General features: G+C 44.8%; 1 protein-coding gene across 4 annotated transcripts in view; it reads right to left on the reverse strand.

The window, feature by feature from the left end:
- COL20A1 (collagen type XX alpha 1 chain) overlaps positions 1–12,268 on the reverse strand; it is a 53,183-nt gene that overhangs the window by 17,134 nt on the left and 23,781 nt on the right. For 3 of the 4 annotated variants that reach the window (XM_069034381.1, XM_069034378.1, XM_069034379.1), the window contains exons 19-23: positions 7,664–7,806; positions 6,936–7,065; positions 6,346–6,402; positions 3,365–3,403; positions 1,490–1,628 (exon numbers count right to left, since the gene is read on the reverse strand). In XM_069034381.1, the coding sequence (XP_068890482.1) occupies positions 1,490–1,628; positions 3,365–3,403; positions 6,346–6,402; positions 6,936–7,065; positions 7,664–7,806 (508 nt within the window). The remainder of the gene's footprint in view (positions 1–1,489; positions 1,629–3,364; positions 3,404–6,345; positions 6,403–6,935; positions 7,066–7,663; positions 7,807–12,268) is intronic. The other variant, XM_069034380.1, reaches the window with a different exon arrangement.

The following is a 12,268-nucleotide window of genomic DNA, read 5'->3' on the forward strand; positions in this document are numbered from 1 at the left end:
GAGCACTCATGGGGGGCTTCTCCTCATGGCTGGAGGATGCTCAGTCCTCCAGGAGCAGTTGGTGTCAATCCATCACTGCCAGAGCTGCCTCAGTGAGTGCAGCCTTAATGCTTTTCACAAGAGAGACTAGTGGAGGCCTACAAAACATCCCTGCCAGGTTCCCCCAGATCTCCTCTTCAAGAAGGAGGAATGGTTGCCATGCATCATGGGGTGAATCTTTAAACCTTGGCACAAAACTCTTGGCTAAGTGACATGGTTTAGTGGCAGACCTGGCAGCATTAGGTTAATGGCTGGACTCAGTGATTCTTCCAACCTTAATGATTCTATTATCCTAAATCAGTGTAAATGCCTTTCAGGGATAAGCACTGAGCCCACAGAAAAGCCCCCTCTGGGTCCCCACATCCCTGCTGCAGGATTTAGGCTCGGCAGCAGTGAGAGCATACAAGGCAATAAGGGAAGGTCAAATTGGTTTTGCCTGAAACACGCCTGTAATCTGAAACAGGACACGTTGGCACAGCATAAACACAGCCCATCAGACATCTTTTCAGGAATGATTCATAAATAATACAAGTTTTTTCTTTCTCTCTCGCTTTCTGAAGGGGTGGTGTCCTTGGAAAGGCATCTATAAGAGATGAACAAAAGGATTTGCCCATCATTTTCTGAGTATTCAGACCAAAGGGTTCTCTGAATCTCCCTGACTGTTTACTCTAAGCAGCTTTGCTTCTTTAACAAAGATTAAGCAGAGTCAGTGGCTCAGTAATTAGGCTTTAAACAAAGTAGCAATGAATGTTAGGAGTCAGATCACTCCTGATTCATAATCATAAAAAAGGAATGAGGTCATGGGAGCTGCCTGGCTCACTCGGGACCCTGTGGAGAAGCTTCATTTGCAACGGAATGGGGTCATGCCACAACCCAGAGCCAGTGGTTATTCCCTCTCACCAATGCAGCCCAGGCTGCAGAGAGCAGCCACAAGAGTGATATTTTCTAAAGCAAAGATCTCTCTCCAAACCAGAGATGTTTGGGAGAAGGGACTGAAGATGAAAATGTGACCTCAAACTGCCATCACTGAAGTGCAGGTGGCTGTGGACAGAATGCTTAAAGACTGGTGCAGTGTCCATATGTAACAGGATCCTCATGTCCATCACAGCAACAAAAAAGCTGGAAAAAAGTGATTTTGGGGAAACCAAAAACAGCACTGTGAAAATGTTGGGCTCTACAAATGTATAATAAATACTATTGTGTCCCCTTAATTTCTGCATGACAACTCATCTTGAGGAAAGTCAGGTGTTTATTTATTAATACATTAAGTAAAAACCCTCTGGCTGTTTTTTCAATCTACCAGTGGTTTGATTTAGCTCGTCATATTTATCATTTCATTTGGAAGCTGCCAGCGGGGCTGCACCCTTCCTCCCCAAAATGACCTTCCTTTGCCGTGTACATGGCATGAGACTGAGGATGAGGATGGCAACAGCTGCAGCTCTGCTCCCACCTGGTCCTCTGGGTGAGCTGAATGTCTCTGAACAGGGTGAAGGTGCGGGAACCACTGAATATAAAGGGCTCCATGGCTACGCCTTTAATGGAGGAATATTCCTTCTCTACCAAGCCAAAAGCTTCCATCAAATCAAATCCTGGAACAAAGGAAAACAGAAAAATCAGTGGTTAGACAAGAGTGCAAAAGAAGTGTGTTTGAAGAGCAGGTCGAATTAGCACAGAGAAGGAGACAGGAGAAAGTGCCCGTAATGATACAACACCAGCTCGAGTGTACTCCTCAAATGGCAGCCAGGGAAAGTAAGTTTGTGTGCACATTTGTTGTAATCTCTTCCTCTTGAAGGAGAGTGGACAAAGGATGGAGACTTTCACAATTGTGTTTTCAAATCTTCAGAATGAAAAAAAAAAAACCGAACAAGAAAGATGCTACTCCAACACTTTCTTCTTTTCAACTACACACAAAGTATTATCTTCAAAAGGCATGGAATCAGTCCAGTAATTGCTAGCAGGGAGAGAAAATTATTTCTACTCTGAAATGTCTTAAATGTAAGAGCCAGAAAAAATAGGAAAAAAACTTTAAAATATGAACATTTCCATTTCTCTCCATTTTCAGGAGACACCCAGGGGTGACCTGCCTTGTGTGGGCTACAGAGATTCTCCTCTGACATTGCCTCTGGCTCGTGCAGCTTCGTCTCTCTCCCCCAGCTCATCATTAAAGCTCCAAGTCATTTTCATTTCAGTTTTCTGCTCAGTAAGACAAGATCTCACCCTTTGGATTCTTTTCGAGTTTATCTGAGTTTGCAGCACACTGGAATGAAGGAGATGGTTCCTTCCTTAGCAAATGGAAGGGCTTCATTTCAGTGTGGTGCTTTCAGTCTGGATTCCCTCACCCCTCCACCATTGACAATCTTCTGCAGTTTCTTGGCTTGAGTTTTTATTTTGCCTGGGGGCTGGCCCAGGGTGCTTTTATTTTATTATTTTTTTCATATCCCAACAGTACAAGGGAGTCTGCTGAAATAAATGACCTACTCAAGGGCCATTTATCTCTGGTATGGAGCTTCTGCCACTGAAACTTCCTTTAAAATGTGCAGGAAGAGAAGGCTTGAGTCACAATTAAAAACATATTGAAATACAATCCCATTGTTATCACAGAATCATGGAATCATAGAACAGCTTGAGTTGGAAGAGACCTTAAAATCATCTGGTTCCATGGGCAGGGATGTTACCTGCAAGATCAGTTTGCTCAGGGCCACGTCCAACCTGCCTTGGGCAAAGATGAAGTGACTCAGCCACGGACTAACCAGACCTGAGAGCTGCAGCCAGGTTCTCAGTCTCACCTGTGACACAGAACTCTCTGGGAAGGAGGTGTTACCCCTTTCTAAGCAGAACTCAGGGTTTCTCAGTAAGAAACACTTGCACAGACAGGAGAAAGGGGAACTCGCTGCCCCAGCAAGTCCGTGCAGCCTGACTGCAGAGAGCTCCTCGGGCAGCGAGACCTCCTCTGGAGGCTGCACAGGTGATCCTGGGGACAGACTGAGAGGTTTGGAGTCTGAGGAGCCTTTGTGAGTTAGGAATTCAAATCCTCTTGAAATTCAATGGCTGTTTGAAGCTTCACCTCCTTAAGGCTGCTGAATATCCTGGTGTTAAGCACTAACAGCCAAGAGCACGAGCTGATGGAGCAGAACATAACAATTCAGGTACTGCAAAATATCCTTCTACCTGACAAAATACATGTTCCAATTTTGGTTCTCACACTTCTCCCCTTTTCTTTGGGACATTTCCCCCCCATCTCAGCTCTTGCACATGTCTCCAAATCAAGACCAGACTGTTTTCAGTTACAGCCCAGCAGCACCAGGGCTTGGATATGCTACTGTACCTCTTATGGACCCTTCCGTGGAGGTGATGGTGGGACAGGCTGTAAGAACAGGATAAAAAGGGAAAACCATTAGAGGAAAAAAAGACAGTAGGATTATGGAAGCAAAATGAACACAGTTCCTTTAGGCAGAGCAAAGAAAAGCATAGCAAAATTTAGAATATCCTGCAGCTTCATTCAGAGCCTGGACTTTAACCTTGTTTATACATGTATGGAGAAAGAGAGAATTGATGTTTATGCAAACATAAAAGTTGTTTCCTGGCTTGCCAGTCACAAAAATAAAAGTAGTGTCTTTCATCATCAAACATCTCCATGATCACTTTCTTTTGACTAACTCACCTGGCACCTGATGATATGAAACACAAGGAACCATCACTTTTGGCAAGTTTTTTTTAAAAACAGACTTCAAAACATTTTTCTTTTCTTTCTACAGTGCCTTAGTAGTGTGGTAAAATAAAGATATATGCAGTTGCAAATTTTGTACCTGAAATTAAAAATACACTCAGCAAAAATGTGAGAACTTGGCTTTTGATTTCTTTAGGAAAACACAGAGAGTTTTAAAAAGTTTTGCAGTTTGTCTTTCAAAAATCCTCTTGATGAATCCTCTGAGATGCCACAGGACAAAAAGCAAGACCAGAGGAGAAGAGACTGGGATGTGAAGCTGGAACATGAGGCACCAGTGCTCTGAGCACTCTCTGTAAAGGCCCGGGTAAGGGGGTGTTTTAGGAAACAGCTCATGAATGCTACTTTCAATTGTCTACTGCCATGTAAATCCCAGGCCATGGATGCCAGAGGGAGCTGGGACAAAGGAAGTGCTTGACGCAAAATGAGGAATGTCCCTGAAAATCAAGGATACTTGACAAGATGGGCTGTTTCACAAGGGGCTTTCTAGGTCATCAGGACAATAGAATCTAAGAGATCATTGTACTCAGGCTTAGGCAAGGCCTTGCCATTCTTGCATCAATGCCATTTCCTGCCTCATCACCAAAGCAGGGCTTTCCATTTCTCACGCCTAACTTTTGTGAAATGTGTAAAACATTTAAAGGAGGTGACTGACCTGCCCCAAAACACCCGAGATTCCTAAGCCTGAGGAGTTTCAATGCCATTCCTCATGATGAAGAAAGGGCACCCAAACCTATGACTCTGATGGCCACAGGGCTGCTAAAGCCAGGATTTAAACACAAAGACTTGCTGTGAACCTCCATTGTTCAAACTGATGCTTAATTTTTTACATACCATAATTCCTGTAGAACTGGGTGTAAAACTATTTGAGGAATATATGGAAATCCATTAAAAAATCACTTTCTGAAACTTGAGCCTTGAAACTCTGAGCGCAACCAGTCCTTGCATTTGGGATCATCCACCTATACACCGCTCCTGCTCTTCCCCTTCCAGAAACCAACTTTTCTAAATCTTAGAGAATGGTTTGGGTTGGAAGGGACCTTAAAGCTCATCTCATCCCACCCCCTGCCATGGGCAGGGACACCTTCCACTGTCCCAGGTTGCTCCAAGCCCCATTCAACCTGGCCTGGGACACTTTCAGGGATGGGGAACCCACAGCTTCTCTGGGCACCCTGTGCCAGGGCCTCACCACCCTCACAGGGAACAATTTCTTCCTAACATCTAATCCAAACCTGCTCTTTGTCAGTTTGAAGCCATTCCCCCTTGTTCTATTTTTCCACACCCTTCTCCCTCTCCAGCTCTCTTGGAATTGAAGCATGGTGAATGAAAAACAAAAAAGAAATGATCCCAAAGCAGGCTGCAAACTCCTCCATTTTCCAGGTATCTGACTTTCTTGTTTGGGAGTCAGTGAGCTCGTTCTGACCCTCGCCCAGGCCCCAGAGTCCCTCTTGCTGACATCCCTGGCAATTCTCCCCTCCTTCCCAGGTTGGAAGGCTCTGAGATTGCTCACAGCTCTTTGATCAGGCAATGCTCAGCTTGGGTGAAGCATCTCAGAGTCAGGACAAGGATACCTGACACTGGCAGTTACACTTCTGCTTTGAAAATCTTTCCCTAGACTTTGCAGCCTAGGATTCCTGCTGTCTTATTACTCTCTTTGTTTTTTTGTTGTTCTCTCCAAATCCCAGCCCAGTGCAGTTACTCACTGTACAATAAACACTCACTCCTGCAACGTCAGACCATTTTTCTCAATAATTTGGTTATGTATCAATATTGGAGTCTTTTATTGCACATCCAACTGTTTTCCCGGCATTGTTACGTATTGTCTCTCCTTCTTCAAAAAAAAAGGTACCTTATAAAACATAAAGAGTTTAGTATTTCTTCTATCGTCTTTTCAGCTGTCATAGCCAAACAGCTATGTTAAATTCTACAAGGTGACTCATCAGCCTTTTGGGAGGATTGTTTTCTGCTTGCAAGTTCACAGAACTTTTCCACTGTGATCTGAACACCTCAATAAACCACTTGAAAACTTAATCTGGTATGTTCTTTGTTGCCTATAAACTAACTTTTTTTTCTCATCTAAGCTGCCTCATTCTTCAATCTTGACTTCACTCAATAAATTTTAAAACTGAAATTTTGCTTGGAATAGTTTCAAATAGTCAGGAAAAGCCAGCGCTGCCACAATATCTTCATTCTAATATTTACTTATTAAAAACTTTTTATAACCCTCTTAATTCAACATTTCTCACTAATCCATTTCATAGTTTGCTTTACATCAGCTATGAGAGCATACGTTCATTAAATTTAATAAGGGACTTTACAGGGAATTTTAATTTAAAACATGTCACACTTCCCTGCACTACATTTCGGTCAAGTTGTGCAGAAATCCTCTAAAATACCATCGGTCTCTTTACTGAGCCTGATGTTAAGAAGTTCTGTGGTTTCTGGTTGTCCTTGGATTGTCCCCAAGGACATCTGTCAAGAGCTGATGGACCCCTCCTGCTGCTCTGCAGAGCCCACACTGTGCTGTTTGCTACTGAATTAAGAACCCCTAACAACAAAGCATGACTTTAGAGATGATTTACCCTCTGTTTTAGGTGGGGCAAATCCTCGGATGGAAGGGAATTTAGACAACACCGGAGCTGAAAGAGAAAGCAATCACAAAATCATAAAGTTGGAAAAAACCTTAAAGATCACCAAGTCCAACCTTTGACCAAATACCACCACGTCCACTCAACCGTATCGGCAAGTGCCACATCTGCTCGGTTTTTTAGCTCTTCCAGGGACAGTGACTCTACCACTTCCCTGGGGAGCATTTTCCAGTGCTCAACCACGCTTTCAGTGAAGAAATGTTTCCTAATATCTGACCTGAACCTCTCCTAGCTCAACTTGAGGCCATGCCTGAGCTCTGTTATTCAAGATTGTGATGCCTGGCTCAAAACCCAAAGGGCCACCAGCCCTTCCCACTCATCCCAGAATTGTCAATAACTCACAGGGCTACAGAAATTGGGGCAGGATTTCCACTCTTCAAGGCTAATATTCTATTGCTGAGCAAAACCCTGGCCTCAGCCGGAGGCAAGTGGAAGTGAGGCCATTATTGTCCCAGCAAAGGCTGCCTCGAGGCTGAGAGATGGAGGGTGATGGAGAATGTGCACATTCCAGCTGATCCCTGTACCTGTCCGTCCCGTCGTGGATGTGCTCTCGCTCTCTCCTGTGTAGTGGATGGCAGAAATGGTCACCTTGTAGGCTCGATCAGGCAGCAGGGACTGCAGGGTCACACTGCTGCTCTTGCCAGAAGCCATGATCTACAACGAGGGAAAAAAGATCCCGGTGTTTGGGGTTCTCATTCCAGTTCTTACTCACAGCCCAGGGTTAGGTGGGGCTGACTCCTGGGATGTGAGGCTCACAGCAGCATTCCTGCTCAGATCAGCCAAAGAAGCCTGGCTGTGTTGCTCTTGGTCTGGCCATGTGCAGGGAAAAAGCGTTTTCTCCTATAAAGACTCCAGTATTCCTCATGGAAATGCAGCAGAAGGGCCTTATAACAGGATAACCAGGCTGTTTAAGTAGGGAATCTGTGTTTTAAAAGGATAATATTTAACCTCCCTAAGCCAGAGGGGCAGTAGGTTTATCCCCCCGCTCCTCTTCCTCTAAGAATTCCCCACCCCAGTTCAGGGAGCAGAGAAAGCTGCATTATCAGTGGCTTTGATGGAGAAAAATATCTTAATTACAAAAGAGTCTTGGAGTCCTGTTTACAAAGCAACATATCAGCAGGAGGAGATTTGGTTTTGAGTCCTGATATCCTAATGGTAAACCTGACTGGAGTGAGCAGAGTTCCTCTGGACACATTGTCCCCATGGGCTTCTGGCCCAGTGTCTTTCCCCTACAAAGGAGTTGGGCACTCACAGTTTGCTGGGCAGCAGCATCAGAAACAGGGCTGTAGGTGATTTTGTAGTGCTGAACACGGCCATCAGGAGGGGTCCAGTGCACCTGGAGGCTGCTGGGGGTCTCGGAGTCGATGAAGAGGTTGGTGGGTGGGCTCCGGGAATCTGTGGCAGGGATGGAAGGTGAACAGCATCAAAAGCAGGGAGACATCTCTATAAATTGAGCCAGCAGCATTTGCTTCCTGGCCAATTTCTGAAGGCCTCAGTGCTCTGCTGTGCAGCTAATCAGTGCTCAGAGCAGATGTGGGCACCCTGGGCATCAGGCAAGAAGGAAAATAGATTCTGGAGGGATGAGGATTGACCAAGTACAACACCACACCTCAGGCATTCAGCAATTCCAAGTCTAGGACATGGGAAAAATGCTTGGAGGGGTGAAAGAATCCTGAAAGCACAAGGAAAAGAGACCCATTGTACTCATCATAAACAAACACCAAGGGTACTCAAACCGGAATTGAGTTTCATCAAACTGGACAAACAGCTTTACTGGCAATTAAACCTGGATCACACATCAGAGTTAATCCATTATTAATTTCTAATATTTTTCAGCTTTTTCTGTTTTAAAATTACTCTTAAAAAAAAAACCAAATCCAGAGCATCCAGCACACCAGTGTTCTGTCTAGAGCTTCTGACACCAACACCCACAGCCCTGGAATGCGTCACACACCGTCCCTGAGCTACTCCCTCTTCTCTGGCCCTGGGCTGGGATGTATGGACATACATCCTGGGATGTTTGTGTCCCAAACAGGAGATGGGCTGAGCCAGACAGCCAGAAGAGAGTTTGCCAGAGACCAAAGCTGAGCCATTTTAAATTACATAAATGCATTTCTTTCCCTGGTGTCCTGCTGTGCAGCAAACTGGATCTGACGACAGAGGCTCTTATGCTGGAGGGATTTCTCTGAGCAGAGATGGAGAGTGAGGAAGGGAAAGGCAGAGGGGGCTTAATCAGCTCAAAAAGAGGCTTGAGAGCATGGGGACATCTACTCCTGGGGCTTGTTTCCAAGCATAAAATCACATGTCTGCCCTTGAACCTGTGCTGGTATGAAGACACAGAAGTCTTGGACAGAGCAAAGGGAGAATTTATTCAGAAGACACTAAAAATGATGGGTGAGCCCTAAAGACAGTCAAAGAAACACACCCAGGTGATGAGGTTTTTGTTCTGCAGTTTTGCCTGTAAGGATCTTCTGCCCACCCAGCAAAGCCTGGGGTGACCTTAAAGCACAGGTTGAGTGAAGATCATTTGCATCTTCATCGATTCTCCTTCCCTTTTGTGTATAAAATGAGCTTACTTTTACTGAGGCTGAACCAAGACTGCAGCAGCTGAATCAGGCTGGAGGCTGTTGCTGTGCACGACCACGAGGTAAAGCAGAGAAGAAAACAAGAGTAGGAATAAAGTCACTTCAGCAGCACTTTTTTAGTCAGTGCTGCATCTTTGCTGCCTGCACTGCCTATTTCCTTCAGCTGAGGTAAGGGCAGACTCTGCTTAAGTGAACTTTAAAGGGAAAGTTAGGGGAAGTCTTTAGTCAGATTTATTCTGGAAAGCCCTCGGGCCTGGCAGAATTTGATGGCACGGATCTGACAGACAGGGGACAGGTCACCTTCTGAAGCTGCTCTGGAGGATAGAAGCATCTCTGCCACCATCTGTGTCTTTGTTTACCTCTTCAACCTCTGGTCCTCCACAGGAGCAATCCCTGCTTGCTCTCAGGTCTAACCAGCATCACAGGCACCTAAGTTCTCAAATAAGAATAAAACTCTGGGCTCCACTCCATCAAAATCCTCACCTGCAATGATTATTATATATTCACTATAAGCCATGTTTTTTCCTGCCATGGGTTGAAGCTTCATTCCCCCATTTCAAACCCTTTTATTTACCATGCACACTCTGCTAGGAAGAGCTCACTGAGGAGCTGGATGAAGAGATTTCCCAGCCCCAGGCTGGAGAAGCTGCTGGCACACAGGCACTTTATAAAACACTTAGTGCAAAGCCAGCCAGGGTGGCTCAGCCCAGCCTCAGCAGCAGTTCCCATCCAAACTGCTTTCTCTTTTTTCTCCAGGACTAACGAGGGACTGGGGTTTTTTGCTCAAGTTCTTTTTCCTCAGCCTAAATGAAAGAACTCTCCCTCAGTACAAAGGAGGGTCCTTGTCTGATTCTCAGCAGGACCAAAGCCATCCTTTCCAGCATTTTCCAAGGACCACCATTCAGCAACACCTCCATGTCCCAGCAGATTCCTCTCAGGAAAGCAGCATCTGCACCGCCCTGTGCTTGCTTGGAAGGTTTGTGTGGCTTTGAAGTACCACTACGGTTGTTTATTAGTATGACAAATAATCACTGTGGAAGTCTTTGGTCAAGGATAAGGACTCTGCTACACTTGACAATTTATAAAACGGGTTGAAAGGAGAGCTCAGCTCAAATGAGAATTCAGTCTAAATATAACAAAAAGAAAAAAGAAACATCAGAACCACGGGTAAGCAGCACATTTTAACAGTTTTGTTGTCTGTGGGAAATACATCAGTATGCTTTTGTTCCTGCTCTGCCTCTTGGAAAGTCTGCAGGGAGAAGTTTGCTAACTGGGTTACTCAAAAATAATCCCAAACTTTTTTCTTTCCTCTAGTCAAAACAAAGAATTAAAAAAACCTCCAATTCCTCCAAGACAAGAAGGGGCCTGCACCATATCACTGTCTCCGAATTTTCTTCTCCAGCTAAAGCTATTCACTGATTTTGAGTTCATAAAATGACAAGTCTCAAACCATAACTTTGAAACAACTATTTTTTCCTACCAGAAAGATGAGAGACCTCATCCCAGTCCTTCCAAATGACACATCACAGTGATGAGTGTTGTTGGTTTTTACAAAAGGATGATGCTTCTGGTGGCCTGTATTTTGTGAGGGATTGGTATCTGCAGGGTCCCATGAATGTAAAACATTTGGTCTCAAAATGGGTGTTGCAGGTGGGACAAGAGGAATTATTGGCCCTGAATAAAATGAACTTGGTGTTTTCACCTCACCCCAGGGGAAGAACTCAGTTCCATTTCACAAAACCAGAGGCAAAGAGCATTGCTCTGACCCAGCAATGTTTTCCCTTGACCTTCAAAGAAGAAAGTATTCCAGGAAGGATGAAGGACAGGGAGAGAATCTTGTGTTACCAGTTCCTGCTGAGTTTTGCTTCAGTCATTGCCCGTAAACGTCAGCATTTCTTGGAAGTTCTACCAAGACATTTTTAAGAAAAACTTTATGACTTGACCTATCCTTATATAAAGAGATGGTGCCAAGAGAGAAAAAGAGAAAAGCAATGATGAAAGCAAAAGAAAACACTTCCTCCCTTCCACAGCCTCCTCTAGCACACACTTTTGGTATTGCTCAGCACAGCCTGATCAGTCCTGTTCACCAGGCTGCAACCCAAAGTCTGCCACCTGGAGGAGAACCAGAGAGCTTTCTTCGATGTTTCAGCCCTCAGAATTTCATTTTATAATGAAAATTAAGGGGCAGAGGGCTCAAAGGTCAGACCAAGGGGTCTGGATTTTCAGATAACATACGAGATTTCCATGCTGTGTCTGAATGAGTTACTATCCACCAGCTCTGATGGTAGATTAACACCACTGGCCACGCTGACCACACACAGCACAGGGTGGCAGCTTTTGCTTGAAACACTGAAGATTTGAAATATAACCATGTCCCAGGATTTCCCAGAGTCCTGCCTAGTGTCACATCTTCCTGTACATCCCTTGCACAAGCCTTCAGCAATTTTCTGGCATCCCCAGTTTTCCCCTGACCTGCCCCAGAGCAGCACTGCAAATCACCAGCCACCTCTTCCCTGCCACTTCTCCTCTGTTGGCACTTCTTACTTCAAACATGAGAAAATAATTAGCATCAAAACCATTGATTTCACATGCAAATACTGGCTGGGAGAAGCACGGCAGTGTCCTGACTGCTCCTGCAAAGGGATCAGCAGCACCCAGGCACTGAACCCTGTGTTGGCTGCACAGCTGCACACCTGGCTTCCCACAGAATTTTTCTTCCTTCATGCAAAAGGCAAAGCCTGACAATTCCCAGGGCTCCTGCACAAGGACAGCAGCTGACAAGTAGAAATCAAATTGCTTTCCTTGTCCCACTGGGGTGCCAGCAGCAACAAGGACTGGCTTGTGCAAACGTGCCTAGAAGGGCACTGTCACGTGTCCTTTTGTTGGACTGAGAGAGCTCCTCTGACATTTCATAATTCATAGCTTAAAACACAGTAATTAATTTTCCTACACCCTCCAAACAGCTCTAATGGTCCTCTTGTCATCATATGTCAATAGGATGCTTGCTCTTTCTTTTTCTTTTGTCAGTATGCAGCTCCAAGGTACTTGTCTGAGGTAGTTTCCTATAAAAATGTTATTATTATTTATTATTAATAAAACCTGAGCTTCTTATTCCAAGATTACCATTTACTTCAGGTTTCATCAGCTCAACATCAGCCTAAATGAGTTTATTCTGCAGAGAAGGATGAGATCTGAGAGGAGAGGGAGGACTGCTGGTGTTGAATGGATTGTGTTCCATTCACTTCCACAAAAGCAATTTTACAGGCAATATT

The sequence above is a fragment of the Aphelocoma coerulescens genome, chromosome 20 (genome assembly GCF_041296385.1).
Source record: "Aphelocoma coerulescens isolate FSJ_1873_10779 chromosome 20, UR_Acoe_1.0, whole genome shotgun sequence".
NCBI classification, from domain to species: domain Eukaryota; kingdom Metazoa; phylum Chordata; class Aves; order Passeriformes; family Corvidae; genus Aphelocoma; species Aphelocoma coerulescens.